Genomic DNA, 23,095 nt, shown 5'->3' on the forward strand with positions numbered 1-23,095 from the left:
CCTGGCAGACGCGGTGCACCTGGCCCCACGCGTGGCCGCCGCCGCCGCCTCCTCCTCCCCCCCCACGCCCCCTGGCACCTGGTTCTTGTCCGCAGACGCGGCCCTCCTGGCCCCGCGCACGGCCTCCTCCACCTCGCAGGTGGTTCTCGTGCTCGGACACGGTCCACCTGGCTCCAAGCGCAGACTCCTCCTCCTCCTGGCACCTGATCCTTGTCCTGGGATACGGCGCACCTGACCCCACGCGCAGACTCCTCCTCCCGGCACCTGGTCCTCGGCCTCGTCCCGTGGACACCGCCCGCCCTGCCCAGCAGGTACCGGGAGAGCTTGGCCTCGGCCGAAGGGGCTGGAGGGAACCCTGTGTTTCTTCAGTTCTTCCCTGCCACCGGCTTGGGAGAGTGGAACTAGTATTCTATCACGATGACTTAAAATAATTGGCACATAAATTATGCATGTTGGGATTTAAGTGCAATGTTCTCTCCCCCCCATACATACCATGTGCCTCACTAATGATTAACCAGAATAGTCAGTTACACGTCCGCAAGTAAGTCAGCTGGGGAGAAATTGTTTGCGACCTCCAGAGCTTCGAGGAGGGCTCGTGCATGCCTGATGCTTTGGTCCAAGAGAGAACTGTGAGGGCCACCTGCCACACGTGTAAGGTGTTACTGACAGCCTTCCCACCAAGAAAGGTCAACAAAACCGAGTGTAATACCCATAATACAGAGCAATCAAGGGAGAAAGAAGCCAGAGACATCACAAAGACCCTTTGTCGTTCTAACGCATACGAAGACGACTCAGTTTTGGGAGTTACTCTAAAGCACCATCCAGAACTTTGGCATTTGAGGACATGCAAGGCACGTCTGTCCTTCTCAGGAAATCGCAACATTCCATCAGGACTCACAGGAATACTTTGGTTTCATTTCAAGGAGCTCAGGTCTTCTAAAGTTTGAATCAAAACAAAAAACCAGCATGTTGAGAGGTGTGAAGAGGGCAAAAATCAGACTTTTTTTTCCTACAATATAAAAATTCTTAGAAGAAATTGCCAACATATTTCCTCCAAATTGAACAGATTTTTTTCCAGTGAACAGCCAAACCAAAGCTGCTTCCTAGTCCATCTGCTCTCTCTAAAAGAATTTTGAAAAAGTATGTACCAAATATGTAGTTAAAATCCTCCAAAATTTTAAATAGTTGCAAAGTTTTAACTTCTGATGTCCTGATGACATCCTGAAACTGCTAAATATTCTTTTAAAAATGTCCAATAGACTCCAATTACAATAGAAATACCCATTCTCAGTCTTAAAGAATTATGAACAAGCTCTTGTTTAAAAGTCAGAAATTTTACATTCTTTTCTCCTTCAACTCATTCCACTTCTGCCAACAAAACTGTATCCTAAAGTAATACATTTTTATACTAAAAAATTTTACTGATCACACTTTTTTTGCAAGAGACCCATACAAATACAGTCCATCCTCTTTCGTGGATTCTGTGCAAATTCACATACTTGATAAAATTTGTTTGTAACCCCAAATCAGCACATGTGGCTCTTTCTCATTTATAGATGTGTACAGAGCAGTGAAAATTTCAAACAGCCTTCACATACACATTCCTAGCTGAACTTGAACAAGGTCATGCCCTGCCATCTTATTTCAGCTGGTAATGTAAGCAGATGTCCTTTTCAAAGGCTACTGGCACATTTTTCACATTTTTGTGCTTTTTGTTCATGATTTTGCGGTTTTAAATGGCCCCCAAGCGTAGTGCTAAGGCACTGTCTAATGCTCCGAAGCGCAAGAAGGTTGTAATGTGCCTTACAGAGAAAATACGTGTGTTAGACAAGCTTCGTTCAGGCCTGAGTTACAGTGCTGTTGGCCGTGAATTCAATGTTAATGAGTCAACAATACGGTATATCCAGAAAAAGGAAGAGGACATTCGTCGATCTGTACGTGAGGCCGCTCCAGAAAGTGCTAAAGTAACATCAATTGTGCATGATGCAGCTATGGAAAAGATGGAAAAGCAGTTAAATCTGTGGATCCAGGAGATGACAACCAATAAAAAGAGCATAGTAGACAGTGTTGTTGTGAGGCTGAAAGCCAAGGAAATTTACAGTCATGTTACCCAGGGTCAGGAAAAGGTTAAACCCTTCTCAGCAAGTGCAGGCTGGCTTGCACGTTTCAAAAGGCGATACCACATGAAAAATGTTCAACTTGCAGGCAAGGCAGGTCCTGCAGATCAGGAAGCTGCAGAAGAATTTAAAAAGTATCTGCTAAGCATTATACATGAAAAGGGTTATATGGAAGAGCAGGTTTTCAATGCTGATGAAACAGGCTTGTTTTACAAGAATGTTGGCAAACAAACCTATATAATGCAAATGGCATCCAAGGCTCCTGGCTTTAAATCATTCAAAGACCATGCAACCTTGCTACTATGTGCCAATGCCAAGGGTGACTTTAAGTGCAAACCCCTAATGGTACACAGAGCACAAAACCCACGAGCACTCAGAGGGAAAAATCTGAACCGTATGCCGGTCCACTGGAGGTGGAACAAAAAAGCGTGGATGGCATCCGAAATATTCTGGGACTGGTTCCACAACTGCTTCATCCCAGAAGCTGAACGCTATCTCCACAGCAAAAACCTTGCCTTCAGAATTTTATTAATTTTGGATAGTGCCCCAGTTCATTGCCATGAAGAACTTGAAAATGCCCACCCCGACATAGAAGTTCTCTTCATGCCCCCACACACTGCCTCTCTCATCCAACCCCTCAGTCAGGGCGTAATAAAAGCTTTCAAGGCACACTACACCAGGGAGCTCTACAGCAAGGCTTCTGAGGCTCTCGACGCCAACGAGGAAACCACCATGATGGACCACTGGAAATCCGTCAGTATTCGCAATGTTATAGATTATATCAGCACAGCCTGGGACGGTATCAAGCAGGCTACTATTAATAACTGTTGGGGAAAGGTCTGGCCAGACTGCGTGAAAAATTTTGAAGGCTTTGAAGGTGTCACAGAATATATAAAGACCAGTGTCGAAAACATAATGCATATTGCACAGCAAATAAGTGGAGAAGGCTTCAGAGACATGAGGGAGGGGGACGTGGAGGAAATTTTGGCAGAAATGGCAGTAGAACCCACCAAGAAAGACCTGGACGAGATGGCAGAGCGTGGCACTGGAGTCAGTGATGATGACGAAGGAGACGAAAGTCAGCCTGAAACTCCAAGAATTGTCCCTCTCACAGCAGCCAAAATATCGGAATGGAATTCTGCCCTGGAAAAAATTTTCAATGACATGGAAGAGTGTGACCCTATGCTGGAACGCAGCCTCACGTTTAAGCGCCTGACCTCCACTGCATTCATCCCTTATGCTGAAACACTTAAAGATTTGAGGCGAAAAGCCAAGCAGACAAGGCTGAAGGAATTTTTCAAGCCAGTTTGGGAGGGAACGTTGCTGACACCATCACCAGGTTGTGAAAGCCAAACTCCTGGGGTGGAACCACCGGATCTCACATGCCAGCCTCATTGACGCCTTCCTCTTCTGCCGAGTAAGTCACGCACTCTCCTTTGGTTTTCCAGGGGGCAAGTCAAGGTCTCGAGGTTTAACCCCACTGCCCTCTGCCCCATCACAAAGTGAGCTCCACAAGTAAGGTTTTCATTTGTGTTTTCACAGGATTCCAGGTGTTTCTTCTCTGTGCGATGCTCTCGTGCATGACTGTCCCGTGCTGTGGGCGCACTGTGTGCAACCGAGCAGGAGAGGCAATCACTGCACGGTGCTGTCCCTGGGATGGTGTTTCCTTATGAAGAAACACTGCACACAACCAGTTATTCGTAAGGAACACATACTGAATAAGCTGTCTTCACACAGAAATACATCTAAAACAAGATCACGTCTCGACTGGTGGACAAAATGTTGTGACCTGAACTCCAAGGAAACCAACCCTGCACTCCCCCAGGAACAGTGGCTCAGGAGTTGTAGCCCAAACTACCACAAGTCACTCAAGTCAGCTCTGCCTTTAGGATTACTAAGCCATGAAGATCTAATTGTTACGACTATTATGAGTACATAAATGATGGGAACAATACACTACAGTTTTTGAGGAAAATTATCAGACGTAAAATGTAAGACTTTGCCTGGAAATGTGTATCTTAATGAGATGTAGAGGGTTGTTTTTTTAATTAGCTCATTTACTCATAGACAACTATCAGTTATTGCTAGAAAGAAACACAGTCCAGCATTAATTCTATTCCTGTCTTGGGGGTTTTTTATGCAAGTGTTGAGAAACCTCATTCCTAAAAATAAGTAAATAAAAAATGGAAGGGGTTTTGCTATTTTGTAACTTGATTCTTTGATGCCTTCTGAATTACACAGCCAAAGTCCAGATATAATCGATCATAAGTAAAATCTTGAAAGCATCAGTTAGCAGCATGATTAGGGTCTGCTGCAGTCTCTCTGAAAGCGAGCAAGTAGAAACCCCGAACTGCAAAATTCCAGACATTAAAGCCCTTTGCTTCTCAACGCCATGGATATCTGTCCATTGGTTACATGGCTGGGAGGTTTTCCATCTTGCAGCAGTGTGCCTCAGGGAGATGAGTGAATGGTCTGCCTTTTTACGTGAAGTGGGAGAAGGGGGCGTTGGGATAGCTCAGTGAGATTGTCACCTTCCCTGATCTCAGGCACCTTCTCAGACAGGTGAGTGCACGTGCAAGCTGAGCAACTGGACATGAACTCCTTTAAAAGTCTCCACGTGCGTGCACATGGGTGCGTGAAGCTCGCGCGTTCCATGAATACTGTACCTCAAACAACATACTGTTTGGAAAACTATAATGTAAAAGAGTCAAAACTCTATAGTAAGTACTGCCTGACCCTGTAACGTACATGCTGACCTTGGACAAGTCACTTGACCCATCTGGGTCTACACCCTTATCCCCAATTTAAGGCTCAGCCTTTCTCACAGAGCTGTTGGGAGGATAATAAACTAATTCAACAATATTGGACCTAGTCTCCATTCCAGATCATGTGACCACAAAGAAGAGAGACAAGGGCCCTGCCCTCCGTGACAAAGGGAAGAATCACACGCAACATGGCAAGTGGACCATGGAAGCACAGAGAAAAGAAGCATAAATACTGTGGGCATAGGGGAGGGCCAGAGGCCTAACCAACAAAAAGGACATCGGAGTTGGAGCTGAAAGGGTGGAGGCAGATGGAACTGCATTTTCAAAGGTGTGACATTTGAGAAGCCCATGGTGTCGTCAAGAATGGTGAGTAATGGGCCACTGAGGTCATGGGTGAGACTGCAGGGGGAGAACTAAATCAGAGATGATGCAAAAGAAGACATTCCCCAGTCCCCCCGCATACCTCAGTAAAGGAGCTGTAAGAGCGAACAAGTCATCAGCTAAATACAAATTAAAACCACAGGTAACACTACGAACCTGCCAAAATGGGTAATATGGGAAAAGCGGACACTATCAAGTGTTGACAAGGATGGAAAGCCGTTGGTGCCCAATATCTGACCAGTGGGAGTGTGAAAGCATACACGTGGAAAACTGGCAGTCTCTCAAGAAGTTAAACTTACCTAAGCCCCAGCAATTTAGCCCCCTAGGCGTTTACGCGAGAAAGATGAAAACACGTCCGCAAAAAGCTTGTATAAGAATGAGCACAGGGGCGCCTGGGTCACGCAGTCAGTTAGGCGTCCAACTCTTGTTTTTGGCTCAAGTCATGATCTCAGGGTTCTGAGATCGAGCTCCGTGTCGGGCTCTGCCCTGGGCATGGAGCCTGCTTAAGATTCTCTCTCTCTCTCCCTCTGCCCCCCCCCCAGAAAGAATGTGCACAGCAGCTTTACATATGCCTCCACAACCCAAAGGCAAGCACTCCTCTGTTCTCTCCAGTGGCCACTTCCAGTGACCAACAACAGCCCAATTCACCCCCCAGAAATCCTAGCCCAAATTTCCCACAGTAATTAACTCCAGGCTTTTCCATCAAGAACTCTAATCAGTCAAAGGCACGGACAGTCCCAAAATCATTGTGATTTTCCTTGGAAATACAGCTTTCGTACTCAATATTTGATAAAGGATGTGTCAGGAGTTCTGAGAACTTGCAATAAACTAAATCACAGCAATGTTACAGTCATACTTGAGAGACCTCCACAGCTGTCCAGTTTCCTACTTCTCAACTCTTCTCTACCACCCATTCCATGCTGGGAGCAACCAGCTGGCCACCCTCGGCCCAAGCAAAGTGTCAACTGAGGCAGCTAGCTGCCTTCACTGAAGTGTTGAGAGTCTGAGTTTACAAAACTTCGCAGGAAAGAAAAGGCACTTCCAGCAAGGCAGCTAATTCAAACAGGCTCAGTGCACGGCAACAGCTTAAGATCAAGAGTATGGAAAACTGTCACAGGGTGTGCCATCTGGGAAATACCACTGCCCAGGATCGTAGTTCCCGGAGATTCTGACTGAGTAGGTTTGAAGTGAAGTGCAGAAGTTGGGGGCAGGGGGTGTCTGAAATTCCCTGACTGATCTTCAGCCAAGCCTGGAACACGGATATCCTGTAACTCAGTGTTTCTCAAACATAGCACACGCATCAGAACACTGAGAGTAACATCACTACGCCCCGCCAGAGTTTAATCCCAAGGTCTGCAGTGGAACCCAAGGCTGTGGACTCCTGATGTTCCCGGACATGCTGAAGGTACCAGGACCCTACTTAGGGAACAGTGGCAGATCCCAACTGATCTATTCATCAAGAAATGTTCCGTTTTGGGGCGCCTGGGTGGCACAGCGGTTAAGCGTCTGCCTTCGGCTCAGGGCGTGATCCCGGCGTTATGGGATCGAGCCCCACATCAGGCTCCTCCGCTATGAGCCTGCTTCTTCCTCTCCCACTCCCCCTGCTTGTGTTCCCTCTCTCGCTGGCTGTCTCTATCTCTGTCAAATAAATAAAATCTTTAAAAAAAAAAAAAAAAAAGAAATGTTCTGTTTTCCCCCCACTGAGATACCCAATTCCAAACCACAGAACAAAGGTCTCTGGGTCTCTGCCATTAACAGCCTCATCCCCACAGCCACAAAGAGCTACCCTTCCTCCGAACATCTGTGGGTCTGTACGCAGCCCCCACCGTGCAGCCAGACTGCTTGTGCGCACCTTATCCCCCCATTAGACAGGAGCTTCCTGAGTGCGGGCCCACAGGCGTCTTCCATTACACAGCCGGCATGCTGTCCACTTGCTTAGGTCACTGAACTCACTGATCTGTGAGACAACCTTAGCACAGGAAGGCTCAGAGAACACTTGAAGCCCTTCTGTTCTTCACAGACGAGGAATCTGGGACTGTGGAGACATGACCTGCCCCAATGCCTGCAACCAGCATACCGCACCAGCTTGCTCCGGGCGGCAGACCTCAGAGGACCACAGCCACCAGGCTCCCCTCTCTCCCCTCTCCAGGGTTCAGCCAGTCGGAAGCCCGAGCAGGAACCAGGTGCCACAGTGATGTGCTGGAGCTGCTCCCCAGAACTGACCATGTGCTCCCCACCCCAGCTCCACGTTCAGAAACACCACTTGGGCAGCTGGGACCGGCCATGGTGCGAGTATTTACACCACAAAAAATGGGCAGACACTACGAATCAGGGCTCGTCGCCACAGGGGGCCTACAGTGAAGCCTTTACCAACACGCCACTGGCTGTGCTCCTTGACTGTAGACCACGGCTCCTGGCGGGAGCTCCCACCAGCTCCCGTAACCCACTTCGCCCGCTTTCCTCTCCAGGCCTAGGGGCACTCACGGCTTTGTGGGGTGCCTGCATGTCTCTCGCTGACTGTCCGCACCCCTGCCCACACTTTGTCAGCGCCCTCTGCAGTAAAGTCTTCAGCCACCTCTGCCTAGCGTGCCGACAGTTTGCTCCTGGGACCCTGACCCAGTGAGCTTCCTGGTGGTACAGTTAGAACCTCATGTCACAGCACCAGATGGGAAACAATTCGGAGAGAGGATTGAGTCAATTACAGCGTACGGTATTTCCACAAGCAGAGCCCCACCCACCAGATCCTTTCAAAAGGCAGCAGCTTTAATTACCGATCTCTTATAGCCTCCCAGTTACACTACGTGGGGAAAAGGAACATGGGGAATCTATGCATAACATGCTACCTTTAGTGTTTAAAAAAAAAGCAAGAAAAAAATGTACATGGGAAATGTACATGGGTCCTTAGAAAAGCATGACGTTTCTCTGGAAGCACATGCCAGATACCTTCGACAGGGGTTGCCTCCAGTGAAAGGAACGGGGGCCTGGAGGGCAGGGGAAGAAGGGAAACTTGCTTTTCACTTTATACTTTTTTGTGCCCTGTGAATTTTATACCACATAAGTATTATTAATAGATAAATTTTTTAAAAGAAGAGGAAGAAAAATACTCCAATCTAGTGTTCTCCTCAGGCCAAGATGCCTTCCCCATTACAAAACAGTCCTCAGAGAGCCCAGCTGCCAGTGGGCTGGGGTCCTTGTAGAACCCCCCACACACACACACCCATGTGGAAATGCAATGCTATGGTTAAAATCCTAAGGTCACCTTACTTAGCACTGCACCGTTCCTCTAATTCTAATTACCTGGTAGCCTCCCTTTTATTATAATTAGACTGCAGCTGTCTCCTTCCACAGCACTCTGTGCTCATTCGACTGCAAACGATGGTCTGTAGAATGAAAATACAGGTCGACAGAGCTCACCGGGCAGTCTACTGGGCATCTCTTCCACCGAACCCACTGGAAAACAAAGAAGCATCCAGTAGAAATCAAGGACTTGGTTGCCAAATACCCGACAAGTAAATTATCTCCCAAAAATGTGTAGCCTAGGATTAGAAGTAGCTTACTGAAAGAAAAATTTAAGCCTTTCATGAAGTCTGTTTTTCTTTAGCTCTCCTTCTTCAACATATCCCAAAGCCCAATTCTTGTATGGATGCTACAATCATCTGGGGAAAAAAATGTGCTCCATTAGTATGGAACCAGCCAAAATAAATGGCAAAAACAAATATAAATGTACAAAATATCCAGTTCCCAAACTAAATGCATACATCCCAGACATGTGGAATGTCAAGGAGAGGACCAGCAAGACCACATGGCTTAAATTAACTTGTGTGTCCCCTGAGGCTTGCTTCCCACAAACTCCAGAAGCACATTTTTAGACCTCAGAGATGGTGGCAACCATCCAAAATTCATGCCAATGCCAAAAATGGATTTGAAAAAAAATGAACATAAAACATTCATCAGATAACCTAGAATAAATGTCTCCACTGAAGTTGTATTTTCTTCCCACAATAATGTTGATGAAAACAGGCGGCTGTGCATTAATGTTCAGGTGAAAGCAATCTGGGAAACACCGTGTGCTCTTTCTGGCTGTGATTCGGACACCAGCAAAGCAGAGGCACAGGGGATGGGCCGTTGTTATTTCATGTCTCATTACGTTCTGTAAGTGGATGCCATTTTTTTATGCTTTTGAAGGATCCTGATACAGGAAAACAGAAAAGGACAAATTCATAAAACAACTCAAACTGGGCCTTGTCATCAGAGATTTTTCTTACCTAAAGTTTTCAATGGTTCATATGGAATAATCCTTTTCTTCTCTCATTCTCGTGATTGTGACCTACTGAAAACACCCATGAATTATGGCACAGCATTTTGCAAACCTGAGCCACTGCTTACTTTATCCTTCAGCTTCATTTCTATATTATTTCTGACCCTTTGGCATCCATTTCCTCTCTTGCCGAACACATTTCAGAATGGTTAGTGATAGCTTTCATTGTTGTCCATCAGTGGAAAATTCTATGAAAAAGATTTGTGGTCTCTGATGGAAAGGTGCTAAATAAATCCAAAATGGGTCTTGCTGTATATCCTTGTAATACCAGTGCAGCAAGTAGGGCTGAAAACCTGCTAGGACAGGAGGAATCCCATCCTAGCAGAGAGCCCTTGCATTCTGCTCTCTGAATGGGGCCACTAGTGGCAGCTCCATCTCCCAGGCCTGCTCCTTGCCTCAACCTCAGCCCTACCTTGGACCAAGACACCTCAGGCTAGAACATCCTCTCCCATCCCTGCAGCCACGGATGGCATTCCACTGTTTAAGTCTGTATTCCCAGATGTCTCAGAGGGTTTTTATGTTTGCCCTGCTGTTCCCCATTTGTTTTACCTTAGCTCCTCATCCTTGCTTCTGAAGTAGCCTTCTGAATGCCCCTCCCCACACACAGCAAAATCGAAGGGCCATGCTGGGAGCTACAGAGCCGTGCACTGCCTTGGGCCCTCCCAGCTAAGGGATCTGTCTTTCGTTTTTAAACTGCTCGAGAAGCAGCATTTAAGGCAAGTGAAAGCCTCTGAGTCAGAAGACTGGACACTGACCACCTGAGAACACACTCTATTTTAATCCACATGATAGCGTGTGGGAGGTTTGAGGCACGCAGAGAGAGCCAGATGATTTTGGAAGCTAAAGGAAGGCTTCATCAGAGGAAGAAACCTGACTAAAGGGATAGAAAATAGCTGAGGACCTGCGCTGGTGAGCTCCTCTATAAATAGCAGCTGAGACCCTCCCTAGAGGGAAAGGCCAGGGGAAGCAGAGGACCACAGCCTGGAATGCTCTCAGAACTCCGCAGCCAGCTGAGAGTTTCCTGTTAACTGTGAATAATAAGAAGGTGATAAACAGATCATTAGTTGTCTCCTAAAACTCTTAACTATCAGAGTATATGGGCAGCAGCTGTGAATAAGGTGAGTTGTGTCTGTAGGTGGGAAATACATTTTCAAAAACTCAGAAAAACTGACCTTCATTAATCAAAGACTGCTAATGTATACTCAGGAACTCTATTTCCTCCATATAACTGGAATATCTCCCTGCAAATTTATAATCTGCCTGTCACATGACTCCTCTGGTCAGAACGCCCAAAATCTCCCAGTTTCCTCAGAGTAAAAGCCAAAGTCCTGTAGGAGAATGGAAGACAGGCCACAGACTAGGAGAAAGTACTTACATAAAACATATACAATCAAGGACTTGTATCCAAAATATACAAAGAACTCCTAAAACTCAACAATAAGAAAACAGACAACCCAACTTAAAAATGGGCAAAAGACCTGAACAGACTCCTCACCAAAGAAGATATACAGATGGCAAGTAAGCATATGAAAAGATGCTCCACACCAGATGTCATCAGGGAACTGCAAATTAAAACAAGGAGAACCCACTACACACCTACTAGAATGGCCAGAATCCAACACTGACAACACCCAATGCTGGGGAGGATGTGGAGCAACAGGAGCTCTCATTGGCTGCTGGGGGGGATGCAAAATGGCGCAGCCACTTTGGGAGACAGTTTGGGGGTTTCTTACCAAACTTAACATCTTCTTACCAGAAGATCCAGCAATCTTGCTTCTTGGGTTTATCTGCTTCACCCAAGAGCTGAAAACACATCCATGCGAAAACCTGAACACAAATGTCCACAGCAGCTTTATTTGCCAAAACCTGAGGGTCATCAGGATGACCTTCGGTAGTGAATGCTTATAGACTGTGGTGTGTCAGGCAGTGGGAACCATTCAGTGATCAAAAGAAACGGTCTGTTAAGCCATAGAAGACACAGAGGAAACTTAAATGCACATTTCTAAGGGAGAGAAGCCAATCTGAAGAGGCTACCTCCTGTATGATTCCAACTAGATGGCAGTCTGGAAAAGGCAAAACTACGGAGATGGGGATCAGTGGGTGCCACGGGTTGGCAGAATGAACAGAGAGGGCATGGAGAATTTTCAGGGCAGAGAAACTACTCTGTATGACACTGTAATGGTGGACACATGTCCTTATACATTTGTCCAAACCCACAGAGTGTACGACAAACTGAACCCTAATGTACACTGTGGACTCCAGTTACTAATGTATCGGTATTGGTTCATCCATTGTGATAAGCGTACCACGCGAATGCCAAATGTTAATAGGGGAAAGTGAGGGTATATGGGAATTCTCTATACTTTCTGCTCAGTTTTCTGGAAACCTGAACTACTCTAGAAAATAAAGCCTCTTCACTTTTTTTAATTCAAAGTCCTCATGATAGCTGAGCAGGCCCTGAACAATCTGCTCCCTGTTCCCTCCCTAAACTCAACAGGCAGCTACTCTCCCCTAGCTCACGCTGGCCTCTGCTGTTTCCAGAATTTGCCAGGAAGGCTCTTACCTCAGGACCTTTGCACAGGCTAGTCCACTTGCCTGAAACCCCATCTCCCAGACATTCACATCACTCCTTGCTCATATTCATGGAGCCTTTATTTAAATGCCACTTCTCAGTAACGTCTGCCCTGACTGCTGGCACTGCCCACCCCTCTCACCCTGCTGCTTCCCTCCAAAACACTTATGGTCTAACATGCTACGTAATCTACTTGTGCACTAAGTACGTCCACGGAACATTTCCCTGCACTCAGAACGAGATGCTCCCTATACAGAGTATTCAGTCCGTCGGGATAAAACGTCGACACCTGGCAGAGCCAAGCATTCAATATACTATTTGTTCAGTAAAAGTGAAGTTGAGCAATGCTGACAGAGCACCTAGAACAAAGTAATATCATCGGCCAAATATGAGAATCAAATATCTGAGACTGGAACTATTCTTAAAAACACTTGGAAGTCTAATCACCACAGGCAACATGACACAGAGAAATGAAAAACAGTCTTGGGTTTTACTATAAGTCTTCATTTAACCTTTTCTGTCATGACTGACAAGTGCATCCTGCCACCGCCAACCCAGCCTGGGGCCAGCTGCGGGCCCCCTCACACCTGGGCTGCCCACATTCAGCATCCTGGGCTCCGTTTTCTCATGTGTATCAGGGCATCAGTTAGCAGGGAGCTGCCGAGAGCCACTCTCTGGTTTCAGCTCACCTATCACTAAGGAAAATGGCTGGCTCCACGTTGGGGCCCCCCTCCCCAGCTGGCGTGCTCCCTCAGGCCTCTCCAGGCTCCCACCGCCCAGCATGTCACGCAGCCGTCCACAAGCCCAGCGTGTTGAGTGGGGCTGCCTTATATTCGTTTCCTAAGTGTCACAAAGGAGCCAAAACAAGCCAACGAAGACCTCGTGTGAGTCTGACATTTCAGGGAGGAGGGGACAGAGACGCACACAGAAGGAGGCGGAGGGGAAGCACAGGGCAGCACAGCCTCCTGTGTCTGTGATGCCCTGAGACGGCGGCCCCCTCCGTGGCCCTTCAGGCGGTTTCCCCAGTTTGGGCCCAGCAAAGTCCAGGCACGAGGTCTCCTGTTCCCTGCGTCTGTCCTCTGTCCTCTCCCCTCTACAGAGGAGCCCCTCCAGGAGTCTTGTTATTCTAATCTCCACTTCTGTAATTTCCATTGGTTTCTTTTTTATAAGTCCTGTTTCTTTGCTGAGATTTCCCATTTTTTCATGTGTTTCAAGAAAATCTGTCATTGCCGTTTGAAGCCTTTTCCGGATGGCTGCTTGAAAACGTTTGTCAGTGATTCCGACGTCCTTTGCCGAAGGAGAAATGGCCACTAAAGGTCATCTCAACAATGGCATATAGGAAAGGAGCTTCCAGTGACCAGACTTGAGATGGGGGAGGTTGTCAGAAACTGTCACTGTTTTCTCCATATTCAGTAACAAAATCGTTAATTGGCTACTTAATTGAAAAGCATAAATTGGAATGAAATCGAGGTACGTGTTCTCGGTGTTGGCTGAAGGCCAGACTCCTCCCGCCCTTCAGAGAACAAGGGGTCCCAGTTTAAAGATCGCAGACCCACCACCCCTTAGAAGTAGCATCGTGAGTCACAGCTCGGCTGAACCCCTCACTGAAGAACGGCGCTACTCAGCTGTTTTGATCGGGCCTCCTAGACTCCTGCTGCTGGAGGCCGTTCCCAAACCCCACAAGCCAACAACACGGTGACTTCCCTTTCCCTCAACAGACTGTGTTACAGAGAGGCCCTACCTGAGGTCTCTCCGCAGCTTTAGTGAAGTGGCATCCCGTTAAGCCACAACTCCTCCCAACCCTAATGCGAATATTCCAAGGACGTCTCCCTAAGTACCTCAATTTAAATAACGCAGTCGTCAGATCTCAGACAGATCCACTAACCTCGCTCTCCTCAGAGATGCTATTTCTCTTCTGTTTTATACAAGAAATTTCTAGACGCATAGAAACAGGTGAGGAATCCCATTTTTGAGATAAATTCCAACTGTCCCTTCCAACCGAAGGCAGGATTTCTTTCCAACCTCTCTACCTCCACATTTCAAAAGCCCATAGGGAAGCAGCATGGGGTCTGTACTGTCTTAAACTAAGAGGCACTAGTTAGAAAATTTTCCAAGCATGAGGGGGCAGCCAAGGTAGGCAAGTAGCCAGTGCTCACCTATGGAAAAAAAAACCCAGCGATCACACCTTGGTCTCCTGTCTTCTTAAAGGGCTGTGCATGCAATCTGGCTGGTCCAGCTCCAGGTGTTGCTGGGCTGATGAGCTCAGGGGGCTGTCAGGGGTTCTCACACACGGTCCCCTGGACCAGCAGCATCAGCATGACCTGAGAACCTGTCAGAAACGCAAATTCGCAACACCCACCCAGACCCATGAAATCAGGAACTCTGGGGTGGAGCCCAGCAATTTATTTTCACAAGCCACCTGGTGATTCTGATGACCCTCAAAGTCAGACCCACATAGCCACCTAAACCAAAGGCACAGACGACAAGACGCCCCCGCGACTTGGAGACAACCTGAAATGCACACGCTAACATTTTGTACATGACGGACAAGAGTCGGTGTTGGCAGCTCTGTGATCCCCAGCTGTAAGAGAAGAAAACCAGTCTGACCCAGAAACCGCCAGCCCAGGAGCTCCTCAACGAGGGAGCCACACCTCTTCCTTCAACACCCCACCCCTGCTCCCAGGAACACTCTCCCAACAGCCTCTCAAAGATAAAGGATCAAGGAGAAAAAAAAATAACCGGTGGATTTGCTTCTCCCACACGTGGAGACAGACCTGAAAAGTGCGTGTTTTATTGCTCTGAATTGGAAAATTAGTACCCAAAAGCTAGACGTTGCTTACATTTATCATGGTTATTTAGGAACGATATTCCCACTACATAGCATTTATTTACTTTGATCTCCCTCCCTGCATTTATTGTGACATATAACAAATTGTGAGCAGTTTCCAAATGAGAAAGAGAAAGCGAATCCCAGGAGACACATGTATATTCATAACCTTATAACCTTCTAATACAGACAGTCCGCAACTTGAATGTGAGCATTTTAAAAATCACGTATTGGGGCGCCTGGGTGGCGCAGTCGTTAAGCGTCTGCCTTCGGCTCAGGGTGTGATCCCAGCGTTCTGGGATCGAGCCCCACGTCAGGCTCCTCTGCTGGGAGCCTGCTTCTTCCTCTCCCACTCCCCCTGCTTGTGTTCCCTCTCTCTCTGGCTGTCTCTGTCAAATAAATAAATAAATAATCTTTAAAAAATAAAAAAATAAAAATAAATAAATAAATAAAAATCACGTATTGACATCCCTAAGCTGCCTTCACTACATCAGACCTGGACTTACAAAGGTTGGCGGCAGAACAGCCGTGGCAGAGAGCAGGTGGTTTCCGGCAGTTCCTTGTCAAACGGATGGAGGGCTGACTAAAGACCAGACATGGGTACGTGTAAGGTAAGAGGGAAACCTCCCCACTGCTCAGGGACAACTCGCTCCACTCGCTCGCTGGACTTAAATGAATACCTGGTAAAACACATAGGAGATGAAGGGGGAAATGTGACAGCTATCTTTCCCTAAAGCCGTGGAAAGGAACACAGTTTTCTAGAATCCTTTTTCAGGCAAAAACAGCTCAAGGTCCACTTCTGTTTCCCAGACTTGAAGAGAGCTGATGAGCACCATAAGGTCCTGCTCTGCCCTGTGAGCAGTGGCCGTGAATCCACACGCCCTCTCTGGCCCAGCTCCGCCCCCAACATCCCCTGCTCCCCTCTCCGTCCAGAACCGCCTTCACCACTCCGCACCAGAGCCCTGGCTCGGTGGACGATGACCAAGTGCACACTCGGCCCACTTGCCTGGGGACAGGTCGTGGCCGTGCCCCACCCTCCCAGCATGCCCCCAGAGCCCTCTGGCTCTCCCTCGTGCCTGCCGCATGCTGGCCTGGCCGGGCTCCTGCCCTGGCTTGCAGTCCCCAGCCTGTCTCCTGACCTCACCACCTGCTGCCTGGTTCCTCCTCAGCAGCGCGGCCCAGCCATCGCTGTCCAGCTCCCCAAGGCCGGTGCTAGGAAGCTCACCGCTGCTACACTTCGGTTCACACCTCTGTCTCTCGTGTGACTCCCAGATTTACGTTCCAGCCTGGGGTCCTCTCTGAGCTCCAACTCCTCGCACTCACCACTGCATCTATTCCAGACCTGCTAGGGAGCCTCAGGTGCTCCCCAGGCTGCCTCTCACACCAGAGACACCCCATCTATCTTGTGTGTAGCCAGCACCCCAGGGGTGGCGGGGCTCGGAGCTGCCGTGCCCGCCCTGGGTCCCCTGAACACCGTCTGAAACCCAGCTCCCAACGGCTTCATAATCACCTCCCCCCCACAACGGGCCGCATCCAGTCTATTTCCACACTGTGCCTAGAGTGTTGTTTTCAAAATCCGCAACCAACAGTGTCATTCTTCTCCTTAAAACTCTGAAAAACGCGGGGCACCTGGGTGGCACAGCGGTTAAGCGTTTGCCTTTGGCTCAGGGCGTGATCCCGGCGTTATGGGATCGAGCCCCACATCAGGCTCCTCCGCTAGGAGCCTGCTTCTTCCTCTCCCACTCCCCCTGCTTGTGTTCCCTCTCTCACTGGCTGTCTCTATCTCTGTCGAATAAATAAATAAAATATTAAAAAAAAAAACACTAACTCTGAAAAACGCCAAACCCTTTAAGACCCTGTGCTTCCTGGCCCGTGCTCATCTCTGCCTCAGCCAGCACTGTGGCCACCCAGACCTTTCCCCCCATCCCCCCTCTTACAGCCCACTTGTCCATTAGCACTCAACTCAAGGACCACTTCCAGAGAAAAGCCTTCCCCAAGACACCACCTGTCCCACCTGCCGAGTGTAAATCGGGTCCCTCTGCTAAAACCTGTCCCTCACCTCCAGAGCTTGTATCTCAATTTGTAAAACAAATTCACATGACTTCTCTAATATTACACTCCCCACTAGACAGTCTGCAAGTCTATGCTGGCTGACCACTGCCTCTGCAGAGCCCAGCATAATCCGTGTAGTGGATACCCAAGAAGGGTTTGATGAGAAAACAAGCACAGGAAGCAATGAGCTCTCCGGCAGTAAATCCCCCCCATAAAATGCAAGTACACTATTTACCTGTACACATTAAAATTCTATACATGTCGTCGGGATTCACAGTCAGGTTCAAGAGTCGGGGACTGCCTGTGGAAGGAACTGAAGCTCCATCACACGCAACAGAACTTAGCTCCACACGGGCTGAGTGCTGCCATGGACCAGTGACGTGCAACAGACGCACAGGCTCCTGCTTGAAGTGGACAAGCTGACAAGTTTTGACGTGCACCATTGTGAAGCCATCGCCAGGACCAAGACAAATGCCCCCTCATCCCCAAGGTCTCCCTGTGCCCCCAAAGTGCGCGTAGGCAAGCACTGATGTGTCCTCTGCAGAGAACCCCGCATTTTCTAGAATGCCACGTACGCAGAATCATGCAGGGTGTACTTCTTTGCCTAGCTTCTTTACCCAGAGTTTCATCCCTCTTTGAGGATTCACTTTTATCGTTTAGTATTAGACAGTATGGACATCCAACACTTTATCCATTCACCAGCTGAAAAACATTTGGGTTGTGTCTAGTTTGTGGCTATTAAAAATAAATTTGCAAAAAAGAAAAAAAAAAACAAAGTTGCTATGAACATTTGTGCGCAAGACTTGGTACGGGCATATTTCCATTTCTTTGAGTCAATACTTAGAAATGGAGTGCCTGAGGGGCGCCCAGGGGGCTCAGTGAGTTAAGCATCCGACTCTTGATTTCAGCTCAGGTCATGATCTCAGGGTCGTGAGATCGGGCCCCACGTGGGCCTCTGTGCTCAGCGGGGGAATCTGCCCGAGATTCTTTCTCCCTCTCCCCCCAAATTCACGCTCTCTCTCCCCAATAAATAAATAAAATCTTGAGAGAGAGAGAGAGAGAGAGAGAGAGAGAGAGGAAGGAAGGAAGGAAGGAAAGAAGGAAGGAAGGAAGGAAGGAAGGAAGGAAGGAAGGAAGGAAATGGCTAAACCACCTGGTAGATGTGTAATAGTTCAATTAACTGACGAGCTGCTTCCCAGAGCGGTAATAGGGTTTTCCGTTCCCACCAGCAGTGAATGGGGGCTCCAGGCCCTCCGCGTCCTCATCACCCATGCTATGATCAGTCTCACACGCTAACCATTCCAGCAGGTGTGGGTGGTGCCCCATAGTGGTTTCAGTTTGCATCTCCCTCATGACCAGCGCTGTGCATCTTTCCTGCTTGTCACTTGCACACCTTCTCTGATGAAGCGTCTGCTCAAGCCGTTTGTCCATTCTTTAAATTGGGTTGTTTCCTTATTATCGAGTGTAAGAATTCCTTGTGCATCCTGGATATAAGTCCTTAATTGTTTGCTAAAATTCACCAGTGAGGCCATGTGTCCTGGAATTTTATGAGAAGCTTTTTAACCAGCTTAAATTCTTTACTAGATGTCGGGCTAGTAAGGTCAGCCATCTCCTCTTGAATGTGTCTTCCATGGAAATTGTACGTTTTATCTAAGCTGTAGAACTGGCACAAAAATGTTCACCTATCCCATTATTACCTTTTTAGTATCTGGAGAACTCCTAGTGATTCTTCATACTGGCCGTTTGTGTCTTCTCTCCTTTTTTCCTGATCATTCTAAGAGGTTTATCAGTTTTATTGATTTTCTCAAAGAACCAGATTTTGGTTTTGTTGGTTTTCCCTAGTACACTTGTTTTCCATTTTGCTGATTCCCATTCTGTTGTTATTCTCTTTCATCCACTACTTACTTAGAGTTTAATTCACCCATATTTTTCTGGCTTAAAGTAGACGTTCCATTACAGACAACAAAAGCGTTATGTGTAAGGCGAGGAGCTCACTCCCAGAATATTATTTCAACGATTCATAAACAGGTGCTTAAAACTCACACAACAAAACACAGTTACTGTTGTTATTTGAAGAACCGGCCTTGGATTGCAGACATGTTACTTGGACTCCAGCTAAGCAAATGCACTTTGTCAGAGGTGCAATAAAGGAGCTCGATTCTTCTCCGTTTGTTACCAGCTGACAAAGACTGGAAGATACTCGATTCCAGTCTCTTGTCACTTACAGGTATGGCGTCTGTGGTACTTTCTGGAAGTTTCACCTTCACCACAAGCCTGTCCGGAATTTGACCACATCCTATTTAGAGAGCTTGTTTTCAAAAGAAACAAAAATGCATTAACAAACAGGAAAACTGTGACCAGAAAATGTCATGTTTCCGTGCGAAGAATCTGTGGCCAGCACCAATGTTTATGAACAAAGCAGTTTCTTGTTCAGGAAAGATGACAATGAGGTTACTCCAGACATGAAGGCCTGGGCTCCCATTCTGTGTGTCCCGACGGTCCCCTGGAGTGCCACCAGCAGAAGCCATTAGTCCCAGGAAGGCTCCTCTAAAGCTCCGAGTTGTCCGGCGAAACCACTGTGACACTCTTCCTTAACGTGACAACAAAGTCATAAGCTTTCGGCATGTAACAGAGTTTTTCAGAAAATTGGTATTTCTTACCAAAGACTCCTGAATGAACTTGCTAGTGGCAGATGGACCCTAAAAGTCTCTCGTAAACCAAGCGTTTGACGGACAGGAAATAGGTGGGAATGCAACTTCTTGGCGTAGGAGCTCAGCGGTGAGTCACGCAGAAGCGAGGGAGAAAGGCCATCACGGGCCAGCGTACTTACAAAGAGCCGAGAACCAGAGTGTTTTAAAGGAGTTGCTAACAAAAATCATACTGCCATGAGAGGACTTCGTTGCAAGGAACCGTGCAAACCCAAAGCAAACTTGGACTGCAGATTCCCATTTCAGGCTGAAGCAATTTAATATAAACTAGAAGAAGCTTACGTTACTACGCTTTGTTTGGTGCTGGACGACATACACCTTGCTGGGAGACGGTATTAAGAATATTACTGACCCCTTTTTAAAAAGCTGCTCCAAGTGTAATAAAAATTAAAGTTCTGTACAAAATCACAACTTCATTGTCCCACCTTGTCCCCGTTATCTATTACCACAGTGAGGCTGCATAACAAACAGCCACGAAACCTCAGTGGCAGGCTGAGGCAAGCATCTCTTCGTCCACGGGGCTCCGGGTCAGCTGGGCAGTCCTTCGGGTCATGTGGGGCGTGCTCGGGCAGCAGGAGTCCACTCTGTGTTGGGTGGCAGCTCTGCCGATCTCGGCTGGGCTCTCTCCAGGGTGGGCGGGCGGCCAGGGGGTCCAGCAGCCTCAGCCAGGACAGCCGAGCTCTCTGCCATGTGCTCTCCAATTCCTCAGCCTCCAGGGCCTGGGCTTGTCCACGGGCTGGAGGCAGGTCTGAGAGAGCGAAGAAACACGCCAAGCCCCTCGAAGCCTCAGCGAGGTATTAGCACCCATCACTCCTGCCACATCCCATCGGCCAAAACGAGTCAAGGCCAGCTCGGGACTCAAGAAATGAGAAAACGGGCTCCATCTTTGGATGGGAGGAGCTGCCATGTCCCTCTCTACAGGGCACGGTGACAGGGAAGAGTGCAGAACCGGGGCCACTCCTGCAATCTACCACGACCCTTCTCTAATTTGCTCTGTGCCCTGGAGGTTGACCTCTGTGGAGGCTGCCCTCTGTGCATCATTGCCCCAAAGCTCTCCCCCAGCACGCTCCTAAGACCCCGTTCACATACACTACCATGTGAGTTAACCCTCCCTACGCTGTGCAGTGCACAATTTACACAACCGTATGCAACGGACTTCAGTTAACTCATCTGTAAAATGATGAGTCTGGGCTAGATCACGTCCTGAGAATTCCTTCACACAGAGAATTCACAAATGCTTTACACTTGAGACCATGGTTTCTCTTATGACCCTCCGGAAAAGGTGACACAGGACACACACGTGCGCATGTGTTTCTGTATGATGTATACACGAGCACACACACAGCAGGAACCCAATAAATACATATTTTCACACATCCCACTTAAACGTCCCCACCTTTCTCCTTAGCCTTTGGAGTCCAGCAGACACAAGACTATCCTGCAAAAGCAGGGCTGAGAACTACCAGTCTGGTTCATAAAAGTTTTAAAATTCAGAGCTCAAGTTAGAAATATGAAAACATCAGGAAATGAATGTTCGTAACCTAATTGGGTAGAACCGATGGACAGAAAGGTCAGAAGTCACACATAGGGGACACAGGGCCCAGGAACGGCCCCAGCACCCTCCCTCTCTGCATGGCGGCAGTCCAGGCCCTTCCCATGCATGAAACTCTGTAAATGTGAAACCCGAGCCCGCCAGCCAGGCCCTCTGGCCCGTCTGAGCCAGCAGCTGCATGCACTCGGCAGCTGCGTGGGACCTGGCGCTAAACAGAGGGTCCTGGAAGCCAAAATCAGCGGTCCCACCAGCCCAGATGATGGTGGTCTGTCAGGGTGGGAAGGGAGGGGCCGTCAGCCCCTAAAGTTGCAAGAATCTGCTCAGTGGTGAGAATAAGAAAGTGTTGTTGGATTTGAGGGGCCTTGAGGTTCAAATCCTGGCTTACAAGTTTTCCTGGCCACAGCAGGGGAAAGTTCAGTGTCAATTCATAAAATAATCACACCTACTGCGTACTGAAGACCTACTCTGTGCCCAGCACCACACGAAACCCCTCACGTCCACCCACTTACCCCCTTAACGACCCCAGTGCCCCAGGAGCCCATTCCCTCCAGGCAGGTATCATTAATCTCAGTGTTGAGGGGGAAATTAAGACTCAGAGAAATTACAGATGTTGCCCCAGGTCACACAGCAAATGGGTGACTCTGGAACACATATGGGGACCACCCCTCTTACGGTGGCACTGGGAGGGTGGGTTTCGGGGACAACCAATCCTCCCAGGCGCTGGCACCGCCTGTGCCTCCAGAGTTGAGTGCCCGGAGGGACACTGTGCCTTCGCCACCTGCTACCGACCATCACACACACTTGGGTGATTCCAGCCCGATGGAGCAACAACGGCGTTAGACGCATGCCCGTGTACGTCCGCACACATACGGCACGCGGTTTCACATCTCAGCACAGATGGACACCAGTAAGCTCGGGGCTGGGAAGGCCAGGAGCCCCCCGACGATTATCAGATGCCAGAGAAGGCGCTTACCGGGCTCCTTGGGGGTGTCCTCCCATGAGAGATGAGAAAGAACGGGCAAAGGAGCACCCCGACCCAGGTGGCAGCCCAAGGGTGCTGCTCCCCAGAGCTAGCTGTCCTGCTCCCAGGTGTGGCCAAGCTCCCTGCGAACCAGGCAGGAGCGCGGCTCCCGTTCCCACAGCCCCGGAAGCAGGCTCACCTGGGCTGGACTCCTCCGCCCCCAAGTGCTGTCCGGACGACGTGGGCCCGGCTGACTGCAGGGCCTCCGTGTTCTCACCTGGGAGACGGGGGCGACACGAGGCGCCCCAGAGAAGCAGCTCAGCACGCTGCCAGCAACTCGGGGCACACCCTGCTTCTTTAAGAGAGATGTATACAGAGGTGAGGCGGGCAGTGCTCAAGGGAGGAAGAGAGGCCACTGCAGGCATTACTTCTATTAATAGAATGAGGTCCTGGGACAGCACCAATGCCAGACTCTCCCGGAGGACGGAGAGGCCACTGCCTGGACAGCAGGCCATCTTGCTCCCCCGGCGCTCCCCAAAGCCAAGTCAGACGTCCCTGAGGGAGCGTCCCACGCACAAGGCCAGCATCAACCCCGCCGTGGTGCTAGGGTGGCTCTCGGCAAATCACGCTCCGCGTCCCCGTCTACACGGAATGCAGCTCTGTCTGCTTTACCGTGAACAAGCCAGCAAATGCAGTGAATTTCCCTCTGCTCTGGGCCTAAAGCCCAAGACAAGAAGCACCCTGGTGCAGGGCTGAGACAGGACTTGAAAATCACGTGCTTCAAGAGCAGATGTTTATCATTACACTATTCTGGAAGCTTTGTTTCATTAGAAGGAATTTGA

At 48.7% G+C, this 23,095-nt stretch overlaps 2 protein-coding genes across 11 annotated transcripts in view; one reads left to right on the top strand and one right to left on the bottom strand.

The window, feature by feature from the left end:
• The window catches only part of ARHGEF7 (Rho guanine nucleotide exchange factor 7), a 126,485-nt gene that overhangs the window by 98,818 nt on the left and 4,572 nt on the right, over positions 1-23,095 (bottom strand). For 2 of the 10 annotated variants that reach the window (XM_087864973.1, XM_045772919.2), the window contains exon 1: positions 79-190. The exons of the other annotated variants lie outside the window; for them this stretch is intronic. The gene's annotated coding sequence lies outside the window, so the exon portion shown is untranslated. Of the gene's footprint in view, positions 1-78; positions 191-23,095 lie in introns of those variants that run through there. 10 annotated transcript variants of the gene reach the window in all.
• Positions 452-6,880, top strand: LOC123776718 (tigger transposable element-derived protein 1). The gene is made up of 2 exons (XM_045772924.2): positions 452-3,534; positions 3,660-6,880. The coding sequence occupies exon 1, from the start codon at positions 1,737-1,739 to the stop codon at positions 3,513-3,515; it is 1,779 nt and encodes a 592-aa protein (XP_045628880.2). The 5' UTR covers positions 452-1,736; the 3' UTR covers positions 3,516-3,534; positions 3,660-6,880.

This window comes from Ursus americanus, chromosome 10, assembly GCF_024610735.1.
Source record: "Ursus americanus isolate L20-20 chromosome 10, mUrsAme1.1.p, whole genome shotgun sequence".
Lineage (NCBI taxonomy): Eukaryota > Metazoa > Chordata > Mammalia > Carnivora > Ursidae > Ursus > Ursus americanus.